General features: G+C 38.7%; 1 protein-coding gene across 4 annotated transcripts in view; it reads right to left on the reverse strand.

The window, feature by feature from the left end:
- Positions 1-20,530, reverse strand: part of psd3l (pleckstrin and Sec7 domain containing 3, like) — a 134,526-nt gene that overhangs the window by 49,209 nt on the left and 64,787 nt on the right. For all 4 annotated transcript variants that reach the window (XM_082157334.1, XM_082157333.1, XM_082157336.1 and 1 more), the window contains 4 exons: positions 18,535-18,615; positions 16,701-16,813; positions 14,468-14,526; positions 3,418-3,507 (listed from right to left, as the gene is read on the reverse strand). In XM_082157334.1, coding sequence (XP_082013460.1) covers positions 3,418-3,507; positions 14,468-14,526; positions 16,701-16,813; positions 18,535-18,615 — 343 coding nt within the window. The remainder of the gene's footprint in view (positions 1-3,417; positions 3,508-14,467; positions 14,527-16,700; positions 16,814-18,534; positions 18,616-20,530) is intronic.

A 20,530-nucleotide genomic window follows, 5' to 3' on the forward strand; every position in this document is an offset into this window, starting at 1 on the left:
GCCGATCAAAAAAGCCGATCACGTGACGTAAATAACTCGCGCAACTTTTCCCGCATGCGCGGCAACACAACAGCAGAGCAGAGCTTGCTTAACAGTGGCAAAATGAGTTCTCCTATGACGGCAATTCAATGGCAATTATAAACGAGCGCACAACTGATGCTGGCGCGCGCGGTAAATGACATTCACGAGAGGATAACAGATCTATGCGCGAGGAAACGGGAATTTGCGAGCTCATTCAAACCCTGCGCGGGCGCATGACATCTCTGCCCTCGCGCATGATCATTCCCCACGCTCTCGCGCTTGATCTCCTCTCGCCTGCTGATTTTGCTCGCTCGAACACTTTTATTTTTGGCAGTCGAGGGGCGGGACTTACTGTTTTAATAACCTCAAATGTCATTGTCATTATTTAATTTTTTGGATCTGATGTAGTTAGTTCCTCAACTACATCCATTGTAGTCTGCCTGACCCCTCTTTGTTTTGAAAAATTATACTGTGCCTTATTTGAAAAAGGTGGCCTACAGTAGCCTTATGTTATCTTGTTTTCTAACTACAATTAAATAAATATTGGTGGTTCTTCAAGATTTTCTTGACTCTAGCATATTTCCATTCTGTGATTGGCAGTGATCGGCAATCGGCAGATCATGATTTTGGTGATCGGTAATCGGCCCCAAAAATGCTGATCGGAGCATCACTACTCTTCTCTTCCTCATCTCTCCTCTTCCTCTCCTCTCCCTCTCCTCTCCCTCTTCCTCTCCTTTCCCCTCTTCCTCTCCTATTCTCCTCTCCGATACCTGCGATCAGGCCATGAGAGGCTCATAAACGCAGGCGTCTCGTGGAGTTGGCAGAGGACAGTCACGACAGACGCTCGGCAAGGGCACTCAGATTTGGTGCAGCTTTACATAACGTCATATAAAGTGCGCACTGAAGTTACTGCCAAGTTATTAAGCATGCAATACACATTCTGTTAGTGTGTGAAGTGTCTTCATTTTAATAAAGCGGGACAGAGAGGGGCGGAGGTGCACTATCCGGAAGAGCTGGTCGTTGGGAGGTATTTAATTATTTATGCGCACTGATTTTGGCAGCTCACACACACTAGAGCTGGAGTCCATGCGGGCAGCTTCGGCCTGTTGCTGATTGAGATGATTGAGCTGTGCCAACACCGGACATTGCAGAGGCATCATGGGACAAAGATAGTGTAGCAGCAGCAGGGCCACAGATCTGATGGAGAATCAAACCACCTCAAAAAAGGGCACAATCAATCAAAGTTTCCAGTAGATATCTGAATAGCCTTCCAATAACTGGCTATTGCATTTACGATTAATCTCTCATCTGGACACTCGTGTTATGTTTCGTCAAGAACTGACAAATGATATTACCTTAAGTAACATACTGTAGTGCTGAGTGGCCCTAGAAGGTACATATGCAGGTAAAGGGGCTATATGTAGGACTTTTCAGGAATTAACTGCTTTTTTTATTGAGAACAGTTTGTAATGAAACTTTACTTTCACTTTACTTTATTTATAAAGCACTTTCCAACTGCACCTGCAGACCAAAGCGCTGTACAATCAACAGCATAAAACACATAAACAACATACAACTTCCTAATCCAGATACTAGCCCAACCTCTCAAAGGCGTAGGAGTAACAAGAAGTCAGCTTTAAAAACATTTAAAGATGTGATCTCTCCTAGTTCAGGAGGCAGACTCTTCCACAGCCTTGGACCTGCGACAGCGAAGGCCGGGTCGCCTTTAACCTTTAAATCAGATCGAGGGACAGAAAGCAATGACTCATTATTTGATCGTAAAGACCTAGGTGCTGATGAAGAGCAGTAAGCTTAGACACATAAGCAGGAGCTATCCCATGCACTGCTTTAAAAACATACAGCAGAGTTTCATATTTTATCCAGGAATCCCTGAGAGAAGCTAAAACAGGAGAAATATGATGTCTGGTCTAACTGCGAGCGTGATGGTCTGACAGGACCCCACATACAAAACAAGACGAGACCGAACAAAGGCATTAATAACCTTTTCTAAATCGTTTCTCAATAGAATAGGCTTTACCTAATCTGGAAAAAGCAACTCTTAACCGCAGCATTATTCTGCTTATCAAATTTCAGCTCCAGCTCAAACAAAACCCCTACATGTTTTACTTGGTCATGGCAATATTCTGACCATGTGCCGAAATAAGTGGCAATATCTAAGCATCCTCTGGCAACAAAAAAACCCAGAGACCTTCCCAACTTCCTAGGTTGTGTATGAAAGCCTGTAGACTGATTATTATGTGAAGGACTCGGGCCGGTTTTGCTGGGAAAATGTAAAGGATGTGATGTTTAATCTCCTGAGAGCCTCTCTTCCCTTCAGTGACACATGAACCGAAAGCTGAGGTTCAGGATAACGCAGAATGAGCCGTTCTGTGCTGTAATGTGTCATGCAAAGAAAAGGAATTGATTCAATCTATAGTCTCACATAGCCCGATCTATATCGTCTACAGTCTTAATTATACTTTATAATCAAACTATCATAACAGTGTTGAATCACGCTCAGTCTCATGAGCAATAAGCTGCTGGCTGCAGTTCACTCAACGGCCACCGGTGTCGCTAATAACAAGGGCTTCTCAATTCTACATGACATCTGTTTAAGCCAGCCTGTGTTTAACCCTCCCATGCTTTTAATAAATTACAAGTTATATTTGTGGATTATAATTAAATTCAGGGCATTATTTTTTATTCTTTAAAAAGCTTGTCAATTGTTTTTATTTAATTTGGTTTAATAACATTTTGTATTCATTTTTGTTGATGTACTGCAACTGTTGTTGTTCCTGAAGCTCAAACAACAACGTAATGTCGAAAGCTTTCGATTAGCACCTGCCAAATGCATGCATTTAAATCTGTGTGAGCGTTACTTACCATCACAACTCAACATCGGAAAATTTACATAAACTATTAACTCCATCTAAAGAGGAAAAACAAATAAATCCTCTCCTGCTCTCTCCATCCTGTTCTGTCTTATTGTAAACGCAGATGCTTCTAGCCACACAAGTTTGATATCGCACATCAGTCAGCATTCCCACAAAATATATTTGTATTTTCACTTTAGTTTTCACTGTTCACCATCCTGCTGTATTAGCTAAAGCCTCCACACACCCCTGTCCGTCTCCAATAACAGCATCCATTACTAATGAATCCAAGTCATGAGCGCTTTTGTCCTGAACTTGTATCATGTGTACAAACATCAGGTTTGATGGTGATTGATTAGTATCAGATGATCTTCTGAAAACAGGGGAAAGTGGACGGCATTGTGTGTTCTGGAATATCACCGGGCTTCACGGATCTGGAGAAGCTGATTTCCATTTTCAGTGTAATGCATCCTTTCACACGTGATCTCACAGAGGAATGCTGGGAGAAGTGTTCGAGTCTTACCTTCAGCAGCTCCCGGGGGAAATCTTGTCCTCCGTTCAGTCCTTCCAGGTTATTGATGAATTCCTGGCATGTCATCTTCTTCCCAATATTCTGTGGGGCATGAGAAACATTTATTGGGCTGTTAATGTGACAGGATGGCACTGCATCTCCCTGATGTAACCCTGCGAGCCGGACGTGACCGGAGCAGATCTCTAATGCACTCGTGCTGACATCCCAGTGAATCAGCCAGTCCTGCTTTCTCATCACATTTACAGACTCAGGAGAAGCTGGTATGTAAAATAATGAGCCATATTCACAGCTGGGGTGAGATCTTATATCTATGTAGTTGTCTTTGCCGGAAGTTCAATCTAAAACAGTTTATATATTAAACACATTAGCACATGACTTAAAAAAAGAAAGAAAGAAATGAATACTTTTATTCAGTAAGAATCTATTAAACTGATCAAAGTGACACTACAAATAACATCATGTTATAAACTATTTCTATTTCAAATTAATTCTATTCTTTTGAACTTTATATTCATCAATGAATTCTGAGCAAAGTATCACAGTTTCCATAAAAATATGAGAATCACAAATGTTTTTTGAGCATCAAATCATCATATTAGAGTGATTTCTGAAGGATCATGTGACACTGAGACATTCAGCTTTGATCACAGGAATAAATTACACTTTACTATATATATATATATATATATATATATATACAGTACAGGCCAAAAGTTTGGACACATTACTATTTTTTATGTTTTTGAAAGAAGTTTCTTCTGCTCAGACATCAAGCCTGCATTTATTTGATAAAAAATACAGAAAAAAAAGTAATATTGTGATATATTATTACAATTTAAAATAATTGGTTTTCAATTTATTATACTTTAAATTATCATTTATTTCTGTGATGCAAAGCTGAATTTTCAGCATCATTACTCCAGTCTGTCACATGATCCTTTAGAAATCACTCTAATATGATGATTTATTATGAGTGTTGGACACAGTTCTGCTGCTTAATATATTTGATGAATAAAAGGTTAAAAAGAACTGCATTTATTCAAAATAAAATAAAAATTTCTAATAATATAAATCTTCTTTACTATCACTTTTTATCAATTTAACACATCCTTGCTGAATAAAAGTATTGATTTATTTCAAAATATATATATATAAAAAAAAAATTACTGACCCCAAATGACTGACCAGTAGTGTATATTGTATATTGTTGTTACAAAAGATTTCTATTTTTAAAACATTTGCTTCTTTTTTTTGTTTTTGTTTTGTTTACTTTTTATTCATCAAAGTATCCTAAAAAAGTATCACAGGTTATGAAAAAATATTAGTCAGCAGAACTGTGTCCAACACTCATAATGAATCATCATATTAGAATGATTTCTAAAGGATCATGTGATAGACTGGAGTAATGATCCTGAAAATTCAGCTTTGCATCACAGAAATAAATGATAATTTAAAGTATAATAAATTGAAAACCAATTATTTTAAATTGTAATAATATATCACAATATTACATTTTTTTTCTGTATTTTTGATCAAATAAATGCAGGCTTGATGAGCAGAAGAAACTTCTTTCAAAAACATAAAAAATAGTAATGTGTCCAAACTTTTGGCCTGTACTGTATACATACATATATACATTATATATATATATATATATATATATACACACACACACACACACACACACACACACACACACACACACACACACACACACATATATATTCACACAGAAAACAGCTGTTTTAAACCAATTTTCATCATTTATGCTTGATCATATAAACGCAGCCTTGGTGAGGAGTAAAGACTTCTTTCAAACACATTAAGAGAAAAATATAGACCCCAAATATAGGCCTCTTTTTGGATAATTCAATAAATAACTTCATATTATTTGATTGCTTTCTCTCCACATGTGTAACTTGATGGATGCAAAGCAAAGGGTGATTTATAAATGAATGTCTGACATCATATAATGCCAAGCTCATGTGATAATTCACAGACTGATGCAGTGGCTCAAACTCTGCTGGAGGAGGAGACGTCTCTAACATCACGTACAGGATTAAGAATATCAGTTACAGCGCCGGAAATGATCTGATCTAATCACATAATATAACTGAACTGTACTGTGTAATTGCTCACTAATGAGTCGTTACAGATGGGTCCATGAATATTTGCTCTTTTTACAGTTTTGTTTAATAGTTTAATTGTTTTTTTGAATGTTTTTATATAAAACATTTAATAATAAAATGTAACTATTCATTGAATCACTTTGCATAATGTTAGAGCATTAACTATCCAATGAAAAGTTTCTATGTTTTTGGGATTGACCACTGCTTTTACTTACAGGTGTGAGTCTCTAAAAGGCTATACGCTCAGACTGACAGTCCAAATCCGATGTTTGTGCACATCCGCTTGAAATCCGATCAGAATGAGCTAGTGTGAACAGCAAAATGAATCACATGAAATCCGTTTCGAGCTACATCCATATGTGGAAGATGTGAACTTCATTTGTGGTTTGAAATCCTGTTCGCATTACATTTCTGGAGATCCATTTTTAGTCTGATCTCTCTCTGATGGGATTTCGTGTGGTTTATGTGACTTTCTCACGCCATGTAAAACATAAACACCAGATACTGTTATAGGAAACTGCTGAAAGTCACTGCAGACACAAGGTTGTGTTGCTGGAAAGTGTTAAACAGCAGAAAATGACAATATAACGGAGACATGTTTTGAGAGCGGCGGAGACGACAGCACAGGAGAAAGCCGCTCACACCAGCCTCTGGTTCTGATGCGACACACAGTCCAGTGCACAGATACACACTTCCATGTTGTAAAATTTAATCTCGATTGCAAACCCCTCCATGTTGCGGTTGTTGTTGTTTTTGACGTATTCCTACCAACCAGTCATTGCCACAGAAACCAATGCAGATATTCCCGAAAACGAAAGAGGCATGGACACACAAATCAGATCTGAACACAGGGCTTGAATTTCGGCACGGGATTGCGAGTATTGCGCATAATTTTAATCATTCCCGCAGGTCTCCCATTTATAATGCGGGAAATTCTCACAAACATTGATTCACTTTAGCATGTAGGTTGTATTAGTAAATTAATCCACACAGATTATAAAATCAAATCATTCATTTTAAAACTGTCTGAGAGACACAATTTCTCAAACAGCGTGAGTGATTCAGCGGTGCTGCGTCTCCTCTCTCTCTCTCGTCTCTCAACATGTGTTGAACAAGGCAATCGTTCCAGGTGGCGATAATACACTCTCGCGTTTCGGGAGTCGGGATAGACGGAATTGTCACTTGCATAATCGGGCCAGCATTGCATCATGAGTAACTAAAGTTTACCATTTGCACGTCTTTTAAAGTCTTACCAGTTTAAACATTCACACGATTTTAAACCATTTGGTACTTGGTCTGAGAGATGGGGTTTTTTTTCTGCGAGTTTTTTCTTTACGTGAGTAAAGCCGCCTCACACACAGCTCACGGGCAACAAAAGTTATTTTTCGTGGATTATATCGCTTTAACAGTCAAAAACATGCGAAAATGATGTCAGTTTCGGTCTTGGTGAGTGTTCTCTAAACACAGTCGGTTATGTCTTCAGCATAAATCGCACGTGACCGTATAATAACAGGATCTGTGCACTAGCTCTTAAAGGGACAGCAGACATATGTGTCTGTCATTCATTTGGTTGTCAAAACAACAAAACATAGCTTTCATTTGAAGGAATCAGGATTAATAGCCTATGTGTTTAATTTAGTCAGGACTAAAATACTACCCAGTGTTATTTTACATTTGATTACTTTATTCAGTCTCTGTATTTCTGAATACTAGTGTTAGACCTAAGCGAAAACTTTTCTCTTTATTGGTATCTCTATTGTATTGTATTTATTTGTGCTAATTTTTTCAATTTAATTCAAAGATTGAAATCAAGCTCAAATTACGTGTTTAAGTGAGAAAGCAAAAGCACAAGGAAAATAAATAAGCACCAAACCATTTTCATAGCGCTGCTATAACCGATCACGCAGACACAGAGAGAGAACATGTCACAGCAGAACAATACGAACAATCCTGCGACCCGCTCTGCGATATAACTCACCGTTTACAGTGAGCTTTAGGCTTTTCTCAAGCGCCTACACTGACTGCTGCTATCAGACAAGCACGTCTACTCTGTCTGAACATTCATTTCTCAGATTGCTGCTTTTATAAAGGCATGAGAAAGACTGCAAGAGCGGCCGCTTGCCTTCTAAAATAAAGCGCAGCCGGTGTTTGTTCCACTGACTTCACTGTTCCTGCCAGCACCAGCCGAGTTTGTAGGTGGATGGCACTGACAAATGTTCAGACTGGCACGAGAAATCAAAGAGAGACACAGGCTGCTTCCAAACACGACTCCACAAGATCTCGCTCGGCCGCTTCGTCGCGAGTTTCACCGCGTCATCCATCACTTTAACAGCTATTGCTCTCTTTCTGTGTGATTTGACATGGATCTGCAGTGCACACAGATCACAACATCAGCAAAGTCGCTATGTTGCGAGGACAATAAATCATTCTTAAGGCGAGACATGGCAGGCAAAAACATTGTTTTAGACTATTTGTCTTCAATAACATGTCTTCTTTCAGACTTGTGGTCAAAAAAAAGTCCGAAATACACATTTAGGTCTTTATTTTACTACACTGTCTATTTGCGTCTGTAGATTTCTCCTAAATTCAACAAAAGTTGGCGTTCTAGGTCATCCCGCTGCTCCGCGATCTCTGTCTGCACCCCGTCACCACATATACGCTCATTTCCTTTTTATCTGCAACCAATCGTGAAAGAACAATGGGGCATTTAACTCTAAAAGCGAAATCTCATTGGCTGATGTCAATTTCTGACAACGTGATTCGTTCAGATGCATCATGTGACGTTCTCTGAATGTGTTTCTGACTGGGGTTCTGTTCAGTTGAAGGCCATAAATGCTATGTTATATAAGTTTTGATGTGTTTTAGGTGGTTTGCATTGTTGATTGCTAATGATTTGATAAGATATTTTGTCTGTAAATAGTTGTTTCCACTAAAAAAGTATGAATTTTTACAATACAAATCTTTAAAGGCCGTTTTCTCAAAATTAGTTTTTTCTCATTATCTGAGGCAGAAACCTCCACTTCTGCAGCCCTTACATAAACCAAACTCTCCAGTTGTATTCCTATCTATATTCTTAAGGTTTTTACAGAGGGGTTTGTTCATATATCGTTCAGATTCTGATTTATGCAACATTTTATACCTAAAAACGGGGCGAAACTGGATTTTTTTGGCTGTTGACAGTCTTTTCTGATTAATGGAGTGATAAAGAGATATCCCCTCTGTAAAAAACCTTTGACTCTAATATGTCAACAAAATGAAAAGAATTTTGAATCTGGTTTTATCCAATGTTCAGATTTCTCTTCTGGAAATATATGTAAATTAGTGCATTTTTTATGAGATAATACCTAATTTGCATATTTAAACATAAATATTCTAAAAACTTGTAATACAAAAGATATTTGTCTTAATGTCAGTAATCAACTGGGGAAGTTTCATGCTGATATCTATTAGTTAATTTTTTTTTCCTATTCACCTGGGGTGTCTCCCCTTAAAAGAAACATTTGAGTCTTGCCCGGTAACCATATATTATACTCATAAATACAAGGAAAATGGTTTAATTCTCATTACTGTAATGCAGGAAAGGACCATCGCATATTTTATTTCATTCTGAATGAATCATGTTAGCATTTGTTATACCTAATGATATTTATGTTACTAAAAAACATTGTTCTTATGAAGGATGAGCTCCATTATGTTTTACAGTAAGTGTAATGAAATTGCATTATGGGAAAATGCAGTTAATTGTCCTGTCACAAACAATGCCCTAATAAAAAGAAAAGTACGTGATATGGTTTGATGAGTGCGGTTTTGTTTTCCTGTATTGACGTACACTGTTGTTTCTCTTATGCTCGTCACGCCTGGCTTCATGTGATCAAGAATTACATCAAGAATATTGTGAAATAATATTACAATTCAATAATTCTGTTTTCTATGTGAATATATAGTAAAGTGTAATTTATTTCCTGTGATCAAAGCTGAATTTTCAGCATCATTACTCCAGTCTTCAGTGTCACATGATCCTTCAGAAATCATTCTGATATGATGATTTGATGATGAAGAAACATTTATGATTATTATCAATGTTGAAAACAGTTATTTAAATTTTTATTTCATGATGCTATGATGAATAGAGAGTTCAAAAGAACAGCATTTATCTGAAATCTAAAGCTTTTGTAACATTAAACACTACCGTTCAAAAGTTTGGGGTCAGTAAGAATTTTAATTTTATTTTTGGGGGAAAGAAATAAAATAAATCAATACTTTTATTCATCAAGGATGAGTTAAACTAATCAAAAGTTACAGTAAAGACATTTATAATGTTAGAAAATATTCTATTTTAAATAAATTCTGTTCTTTTGAACTTTCTATTCATCAAAGAATTTTGATTTTTGTTTTTTCAGTTTTCAACATTGAAAATAATAATGAATGTTTCTTGAGCAATGTTATGTAGTAATGATGCTGAAAATTCAGCTTTGATCACAGGAATAAATTACAGTTTAAAATATATTAAAATAGAAAGCAGTCATTTTAAATTGTCATAATATTTCACAATATTACTGGTTTTTTTTTATTGTTTTTTATCAAATAAATGCAGCCTTGGTGAGCAGAAGAGACTTCTTTTAAAAACATTAAAAATCTTACTGACCCCAAACTTTTGAACGGTAGTGTATAAGCCGATGTGCCGCTGAAGTCCACAAACTCATGCGCAGGCAATAAGGAGGACTAAGCCGAGGATGAGGAGAAAGAGGGATAGTTTTCCCTCACTGCCGTCTTCCATATGAACCGAGTGACTAAAGAACTACCGGTGTGTAAAATCTTTGGAGTGACTCCCATGAGTCCCAGAACTGTGATAGTGTTGCTCTAGAGTGATGTAAAAGTCGCATGAATCCCAATATGAATGTTCAGACTGAGGTCGCATTGCAAAACATCTGATTTATTACCACATATGGAAGTGGCCCAAATCAGACTGTTCTGCTCACATGTGACTCAGATCTGATCTTGTCATGACAGTGCACACTTTGTTGACTATGCATGACTTTGTTTACACAGCATGGGTCTCAATTCAATTCTGATTTGTTGCCTATGTCCGTCTGTTTACACGTCCTTTCAATTGTGAGCCATATCCGATTCATGTGTTTAAACTTACGCCATACTATCTGAAACATCGCGCATGCTTAAAGGGGGTTCTTGCACAGATGGGCGAACGCAAAATATGCATGATGCTAGCTCTGCGATATATGCGAAGTTCGCCAAACATCTCCATGATTTTGAGGCGGAGGAGGACGAAAGGGGCCATCATTGTAGCCTGTGCATGTGCTTCAGTTATTGTGTGCAGAGAGATCTCAGGACTGGTGGGAACATACAACACAATCTCATGAAAGTGCGTATCTATTAGGGCTGACACTTTTGAGAAAAATCTAATCTGAACGGATATCGAATATCAAGCAATATATTCGAATATCTACGAGTAAAATGTAAAATGAAGTTAACGAACAACCTCGATCCATCAGGAAACGCCACACGGTCGCTGAATTTCACTGCGCTTCATGAAGAGTTTTTCTTTTGTGTGAAGAAGCCGTTCGCCGGAGATGTGTAGAAGATAGCGGAGTGCATTCATGATTAGGCCACCGGTATAATAATCCTCCTGTTGCCGGGTCTGAGTGAGTAATTTACTCTCTTACCTTTGTTCTTTGATTAACATTAATGACACTTTAAGACCAGTCGCTGCTGACAGAGACGCGATCTGACACGCGTCACATTTTCTCACAAATCTCTACGTTCATTTAAGACTTTATTTAAATAATGTAAGACTGCTCTTATCAGGACACTCGACAAAACGGACATTTGGCATAATGAGTGTGTTTGTTCAAGCCCGAAAGAGAACTCGATACTGACACGCGGCTGTGGGTCGTGTGTGTGTGTGTGTGTGTGTGTGTGTGTGAGATAGGCAGGAATAGGCGCGGTCTCTTTAGTCTTGTCGTTATCTTCCATTTTCAAAACAAGCTGGCTATTGGCTATTATTCGCTTGATTTGGTCATGGGCCTACGCTACAATACGTGTAGAGCGGCCGCTACTGGATGAGATGGCAAACAATAAAGTAAAAAGCAAACGGTCTAGTCATAGACTGTAAAAAATGCGCAAAACATGGAACTTTAAAAACCGGACAATTTTATTTATAGTTCGATCTCGGATATTTCACGTCATGTTCGAATGCATAATCGAATATCGAATAAAAAGTGACAGCCCTAGTATCTATACCACTAATTTGATTTCTCGTGCCATTTATACGCCAAAAATTGTTTTTGCATGCATGATACACACAGTAAACCCCTTGGGTCGGATTAGGGGTGTGGAGTGTGTGTGTATTACACGCCATAGTGTGTATCATATGTACGCAAATTTTTTTTTTGCCGTAAACACTGCACATTTTTTGGGGGGATTTTAGGATGAGCAAGCCAACCTTTGATATGTTGTGTCAACGTTCGTCCACATTCCTCTCCTACGACGACACAACGTTTCATCGGGTCATCCGTCCCTTTGCAGAAGTGCGTCGGGGTTCCTCTCGTCATTAAACCGCGGAGACGTAATGCCTCAGAAAATCCGATCTGCGTGTTTACATGACAGTCGCATTGGCACATATCTGATTTATATCAGATTTCCACATATGAACGAGGCCTGAAACCGATCTCGAAATATCCGAATGCATGCGGTTTTTTTCCCTGTTTACACGGTCATAGAACACATCCGATCTGTGTCACATATGAGCAAAAAAATCGGAATTGGGTCACATTTCACCGACAGTGTAAACGAGGCCTGTGTGATCGGCACAGTCAAGTCAAGTCAAGTCATCTTCATTTATATAGCACTTTTAACAATGTAGATTGTTCCAAAGCTGCTTCACAGAGATACAAGGATAGTTTAACGTAACAGAGATTGTTTTGGCTTTATAGCAGTTCTTGAATAAAGTTATTTTACAGCTAAAGTTAATTTGATTGATTCACTTCCGTCGCAACGATCATTAGTTATGAACTTAGGGGCCGCTAACACGACACCGTTCTAACAGGAAACTACACAGACTTTAAACGTGAGACCTGTGAGAACGCTGATGGCGCGCACATGCGTATTACCAGTTCAGTCTATTGGTATGCACGTGTGAATATATGTGCGCAGGGTTGTAATTCCCTACAAACCAAGCCTTAAAAAAACTACTTGTCTGGCCTTAACATTTTGATACAGAATTAGGGCTGTGCAATTAATTGAATTTCGATTTCGATTTTGTCTCCCAACGATCACCAAAATAGTACAATCGAGTAAAAACGATTATTTTGCCATGTTCTGTTTTGCAAGAACACTCTTATTTTGTCTTGTGTTCTGAATGACACGCGCACACATCCGCCTCTCCCGAAGCCATAAACTCTCTCAGCTTCAATGTTTAAACTGATAAGACTTGAAGTGAAAATGATCAACTTTAGTTACGATGCAATACTGGCCCGATTGTGCAAGTGACAATTCCGTCATGTCCCGACTCCTGAACGCAAGAGTGTAGTTTCGACACTTGCTTTGTCCAACCCATGTTGAGAGAGAGAGAGGACGCGGCGCCGCTGAACACTCACGCCGTTTGTGAAATTGCATCTTTGCGAAAGTTTTAAAATGATAGATTTGATTTTATAATCTGTGTGGATTAATTTAGGCGACTCATACAATCTACTTGCTAAAGTGAATCAATGTTTGCGGGGGAATTTCCTGCATTATAAGTGGTAGACCTGCGGGAAAATTTAAATACTTGAAGTATTATCTGTTATATTTATTTTAATAGTTCAAAAAGTACAATAAATGTTCCAATTTAAATTTTTTAAGAATTGTTGAAAGGTGTATTTTTAATAAATGCAACACGTTCCAAAAGTCATGTGAAATAATCGTGTTACATAATAGTAATTTCAATACTGACCAAAATAATCGTGATTATGATTTTTTCCATAATCGAGCAGCCCAATACAGAATTTTCACAGACTACATGGAATCGGATCTTTTCAATTCAGATTTGTGCCACTTCCATCTGTGGCACTAAATCCGATACAGGTCAGATGTTTTGCAATGTGAATCTGAATCATATTGCATAAAAACACAAAGATCTTCTTTAATCTTTCAAAGGTTGTCTTTTAGAGGTGTAATGGGCCCGGGACAGGCTTTGAGGAGATTCCCTGCTCTGCCTCATATAACCTGTGTGATGTGCACAACGCTTCCCTCCACAAGCGCAGTCGTGTATGTGTGTGTGTGGGTGTCTGGCATACATTTCTGAACAGATCCGCGGCTGCGCAACTTTCAGCTGCATTCACCCACATGACACGAAATCAAACAATGTTTGAAACGAACGCGTCTAGAGAAGTGCTGCGGCGTGGGCATGAGATCTCCACGTCTCCACGGCACATGCGTCCTACTGAATGTGTCAAACTAACTCCAAGACACATGATCAAACTCCATGGAGACCAATGAGAGGAGCTATTCTTAGAGTACCCACAATGCACCTCACATTTCACTTAGGAAGTAGTGGGGGGTGCGAAACTTTCTCGTTCCTTCACTGTAGTTACTGTTGGCACATACCCGAATCATTTCTTTTTGTTTTCTTCCTGTGGTTACGACCAGCTGCAGATCTGACAGGTTTAACCTTCAATATTTGATCACAGATAATTAAAGAAAGAAAGAAAGCTGACATCATTGATGCACCCTCCCCAAAAAGCTTTCTTTGAGTCAATATGACCCAGACATATCCTCCTCCAGTGGGATCTTTACATCCGCTGATAAGGTCAAACGGCGTCTGATTTCATGTGCTTGTGGCAAAGAGGGAACAATCTGTCATTTCTCATTTAGCCGCTAATACGAGCAACCCTACCAGAGGGTCAGAGGTCACTTACATGGCCATGAAGGTCAGTGTTGAGCAGCATTAGCGCACAGGTAAGGCAATGAACTCCATCTGCAAGCATCAATGAAACATTATCAACACACTCACTTACAGGGTCAAACAGAGAGAACATTATTTGTATCATGACTTCTGATATCACACACACACATATTCATCTCTGCATCAGGAGAAAATCTAACATCACTTCCATGGCAACAGTCTTAGCAACAAGGAGACGGTTTAGCTTTTTACCCATATACTGGTCATAGCGGTTACTAAGATGTTGCTATGGAAGAAACGCAACACTGTGATACTGAATGAGCGATTAGACTCAATCATGCTTTATGGAGAATTAGTCAAGAGAGGATTTAAACTGATCTGACTTATCGAACAGAAAACTAATGCAAAACCACAGTATTTCATATGGAGCGAATTCTATATGACAAAACATTAAACACTAAAATAGTCCTCGGGTAACATTTGAGACCGCATTAGCTGTGCTAGTTTCATGTATTTTGTGTTACTAACTCCACACTCTCTTTCTTCTCTCATGAGAAAGAAAAAATATGTGATCACACTTTAGTTTTGGGTCCAATTCTCACTATTAACTAACTATTAACTATGACTTTTGCTTCAAACTCCTAATTGCTGATTATTAATAGTTAGTAAGGTAGTTGTACAGTTTAGGTATTGGGTGGATTATGGGATGTAGAATATGGTCATGAAGAATAAGGCATTACAGGGTTTCTGCAGTCAAATTTAAGACCTTTAAGACTTTTTAAGACCATAAAGATTGAAATTTAAGACCTACATTATCCAAGTTAGATAGATAGTTACCTCAGGATCATTAGAGTATCAATCTATCTATCTTTCTTTCTATCTATCTAGGGCTATCTGATGTGTGTGTGTGAGAGAGAGGGAGATTTTTTTTTAATAGAAAATTTTACTTTTGCATATTATACTGTAAAAACACAATTATTGTTGATTTTAGTTGATCATAGTTGATCATAACTAGAGAGGAAATGATGAGATGATTAAAGTGACAAAAATTATCACGGTTATCACAGAATCCTGTTCAAAAAGTACTAATACTACAGAATGAAGTCAATTCAACAAGTTTTATGTCGAAAAACAGCAAATAACAAATTGATTAGCATCAATATGCACTTTTTTTTTAACGTAAACATTAAAATACGATTAAAAATTATGGCCAGATTTTAAAAGAGTGTCTTGCAACATGTTATCTACTAACATGTACAAGTTCAAATAAAGTTTTGACAAAAAAGGTTGTATACAAAGATAAACCTCATATTTCAGCCTTTAAATAATTTTTTATAAAAAGAATGATTCAAAAAAGAATGACTGACATTTACACATTTGCTTATATTTATTAGTAGTGTTTGGGTGCACCCCCATCCTTCATGTTGACTGAGCTTTCAATGTTGTTATGGAAAGGGGTGATTGGCTGGTTCCTGTCACATGACCTGCGGCATTCTGAAAAGTTTCGATTTTTTTCATCTCGTTGCGCCTGGTAAAAAAATGTGCGTGTCGCTTCAATTATGAGTGCGCTTGCCGCGCGCCTACATTTGAACAAACTTGAGAAATAAATGAAATTTAAGACCTAGGATGAAAATCTGGCCGTTTTAAAGACTTTTTAAGGCCTTAAATTTAAAGTTCAGAATTTTAAATGTTTTAAGACCCCACAGAAACCCTGCATTAATATGTGCATTATAAGTACTAATAAACAGACAATATCCTAGTAATATGCATGATAATAAGCAACTAGTTAATAGAGAGAATTGGACCCTTAACTAAAGTGTTACCAAATATATCTATCACAATAATCTTAAAATACAGTTCATAACGATATCATAATATACACATTTTTATGGAAATGCAATAGAAGAAATTACCACAAATCTATACACAGATTTACTTAAACAGTCATGAATGTTGAAATGAAACAGTTTTATCAATATCTGTTTAACATTTTAACTGGTATAACACCCTCTCCTATTCTTGCATTATTCATTTCAACTCATATCAATTTCCATGTATGTATTATTTGGCAAGTAGCCATGCAATAAGCAGCATAAATGTACAGTCACACAGTCAATATAGTGAAATAAACTCCAGCTGGGTGATCAGGACACAAACACAAAGTGAACGTCTGTCCCACATATTCTCATACTGATGTAAAATACTAATCTTGTAAGTAGTGAGTGAATGAGGTGGACATGCAGTACCTTGTGCAGTGATGATGGTGGGGTTACACTGGTAGTACCGATTAGAGAAATGAATTAACACCCGCTCCCTCTCCTGAGTCTCGCCCATTAGTGAGAATGCTTTCAGAAAACATCTGCAACAGAGAAACAGCAATATATAACATGACCATCACACGACACACCAACATCATGCCTCTTGTTTGTGGAGCCACAAAGTGCCCCCAATCACAGCAGAAAACAGGAGCGACGTGTGTGGGCAGAAATAAAGCTCCAGGACCACACAAGCAGATGAATGAAAAAGTTTGTGAACACTGGCTGATTATCTGAACTAACTCCTGAACTGTGACCCAAAGTAACTTTATAACAATGATAAAAATAGACTTTTTTAAACAACACAATAATCTTCATTTTTTTTTGTTGCCTACAGGGCTTGGCATTCACTTTTTTGCTCTCCAGCCACTGTGGATACTGGTTTTCCAAAGTTACTGGCCACTCAGCATTTTCACTGGCCACAATTTTGACATCACCATAGGGAAAAACAGCCATATAGATATTTTTTATATTATCTCATAATTTGGCAGCAGGTATTTTAGGCTACTGTCGCTTTAAGACCTGACGCACGGGCACGGATCCATTATAGTGTTTTATATAGCCAACTCCACTGCTGAAATACACACACATTCGGCGGGTTGGCGGGTTGGCGGGTGTCAAGCCCTTGGTTGCCTAGATGATCTTGATTGATGATCTTGAAACAGGAATGAAGATTGCAGCAAAAACACCACATACTCCTTTCACAACTTTGAAACCTATGTTCTATAAATCACACTGAAGTATGACTAATCTTATATAACAGTATCTATCACAATATTGCATTTTTGCTGGAAATTTTATTACTTATTACACAACTTTCCTATTTTTTGAAATTACAAATTAACCCTTTTAAACCGGCTGTGTCGTCGCCGAAACAAACCAGCAAGCTGTATTCATTTTACTGTATGTGTGCGTGCCTATGTATGCATGCCTTTATGTGTGTGCGTGTATGAAAAAAAGTGTCCTAGATGAAATCTGTGCATCCAATGTCACAAAAAAGACTTGTATATATGTATTATAGTTCATTTTTCAACTTTAAAGTGTTAGTTTCTTTTTCTTTTCCTATATAAAAATCTGTAAATTTTTGCTCGTTTTTATTTTTTATTTTTGTCTATTTAAATTCTATTTACAAACTCACCACACACAGTAATGGTCAATAACTGTAATTTGTTGAAAGCTATTTTTCTTCTGAAAAAGATGACACCTTGCACATGAAGATTGCACATTGTTTTAGAATTTTACAGTCAAAAAAATCTAAATATGTGAACAACACCTATTTTAGTTTCAGGTTCTAAAGGGTTAAACTTTATGTGATTAGATTTTTTGGGGGGACCAAGAGACCACCACAAGGCAAGATTATAATATATGAACTGTGATTATATGTAATCAGTGACGTCATTGCAAGAAAAACTAATTTGTACTATTTAACACTTGAGTTAAAAACGAAAGACTGTAAACATTTAACCAGATGAGACACATTTCTAGACACTGCAAAACAGCAGCGATATGGACCGTATGACTGCACATTAGTTGAGACGCTGCTTGGCAACTGTGACCAGCCTTCAGTTACAGCATCAACACTACATCAGAAGCACTCACTTTTACTGATGCACGCACTGTATATAATGTTATACCATCCAGCAGTCCTAACATGGAAATATGTATAAGATAAAAGCCACTTCTAATGAGCTCCACCTTAACAGTGAAGCATGCAGTCAATCACACATCAGATGATGAATCACCCACATGATGACATGAGAAGTACCTGAGCGATTGGTCCAATGTCTGGTCTGTAAACTCGAAGAATGTGAGGTACTCTTCTGCAACCATCTTGCTGAAGTCATTACTGTGGATGCAAACACAAGAAATATATTACATTACTACTGAGAAAACAAAAAAAACATTAGCAACAGTTCAACTGGACACAATAATAACACATCACATCTTTTTATACTCACAGACTGTACGTGTGAAATATCAGAGTGACACAGAAATCAGATCTAGTGAAGTTCAGAGCGTTACACTAGCTTATGATGAGCAACCCTGAATAGACACTAATTTACCCTGACACACCTCTATATTGGAGAGGTTTGCACAAGAGAAACCACAGCAGTGTAAGCAGATTACATAAGAAACATGCATTCCCAGACGCACATGTGAATGAGTTTGACATTCAGGGTCCATACACCTTTTGACAAATTAATTTCAATATAGAGGCTATCAAGCATTGGTATTAATATATTCAGTTATGATGCTTAGTGTACCAATAACTTCAATGGGGGAGGCGGGGCAGTCAAAAATATATATTTATGAATATATATTTGGCGTGTAGTTTGTATTTGTGCTGTGTTGGTAACCTACTATTTTAATCACTCTCCATTCCTCTACAAAAACACTTTACTTTTAATTTATTGTACAGTGCAAATTGTTGCGATTATACTGCACTTTTTACAGACAGCAGCAGAGTGAGACAGCAGCAGAGTGAGGCAGCATGAGAGTGAACAGCAGGAGAGTGAACAGCAGGAGAGTGAGGCAGCAGCAGAGTGAGACAGCAGGAGAGTAAGGCAGCATGAGAGTGAGACAGCAGGAGAGTGAGGCAGCAGCAGAGTGAGACAGCAGCAGAGTGAGACAGCAGGAGAGTGAGACAGCAGGAGAGTGAGACAGCAGGAGAGTGAACAGCAGGAGAGTGAGGCAGCAGCAGAGTGAACAGCAGGAGAGTGAGGCAGCAGGAGAGTGAGACAGCAGAAGAGTGAGGCAGCAGGAGAGTGAGGCAGCAGCAGAGTGAGACAGCAGGAGAGTGAGACAGCAGGAGAGTGAGACAGCAGCAGAGTGAGACAGCAGCAGAGTGAGGCAGCATGAGAGTGAGACAGCAGCAGAGTGAGGCAGCAGGAGAGTGAGAAGCAGGAAAGTGAGACAGCAGCAGAGTGAGGCAGCAGGAGAGTGAGGCAGCAGGAGAGTGAGGCAGCAGCAGAGTGAGACAGGATGAGCTTATGCTGTAGACAGTGATGGTCTTCAGACAGCAGGAGAGTGAGACAGCAGGAGAGTGAGACAGGATGAGCTCATGCTGTGGACAGTGATGTCTTCAGACAGCAGGAGAACGAGACAGGAGGAGAGTGAGACAGCAGGAAAGTGAGACAGCAGGAGAGTGAGGCAGCAGGAGAGTGAGACAGGATGAGCTCATGCTGTGGACAGTGATGGTCTACAGACAGCAGGAGAGTGAGACAGCAGGAGAGAGACAGGATGAGCTCATGATGTAGACAGTGGTGGTTTTCAGACAGCAGGAGAGTGAGACAGGATGAGCTCATGCTGTGGACAGTGATGGTCTACAGACAGCAGCAGAGTGAGACAGCAGGTGAGTGAGGCAGCAGGAGAGTGAGACAGGATGAGCTCATGCTGTGGACAGTGATGGTCTTCAGATAGCAGGAGAGTGAGACAGCAGGAGAGTGAGACAACAGGAGAGTGAGACAGGATGAGCTCATGCTGTGGACAGTGATGGTCTACAGACAGCAGGAGAGTGAGGCAGCAGGAGAGTGAGACAGGATGAGCTCATGCTGTGGACAGTGATGGTCTACAGACAGCAGCAGAGTGAGACAGCAGGTGAGTGAGGCAGCAGGAGAGTGAGACAGGATGAGCTCATGCTGTGGACAGTGATGGTCTTCAGATAGCAGGAGAGTGAGACAGCAGGAGAGTGAGACAGCAGGAGAGTGAGACAGGATGAGCTCATGCTGTGGACAGTGATGGTCTACAGACAGCAGGAGAGT

This window comes from Leuciscus leuciscus, assembly GCF_965113295.1.
Source record: "Leuciscus leuciscus genome assembly, chromosome: 24".
NCBI classification, from domain to species: domain Eukaryota; kingdom Metazoa; phylum Chordata; class Actinopteri; order Cypriniformes; family Leuciscidae; genus Leuciscus; species Leuciscus leuciscus.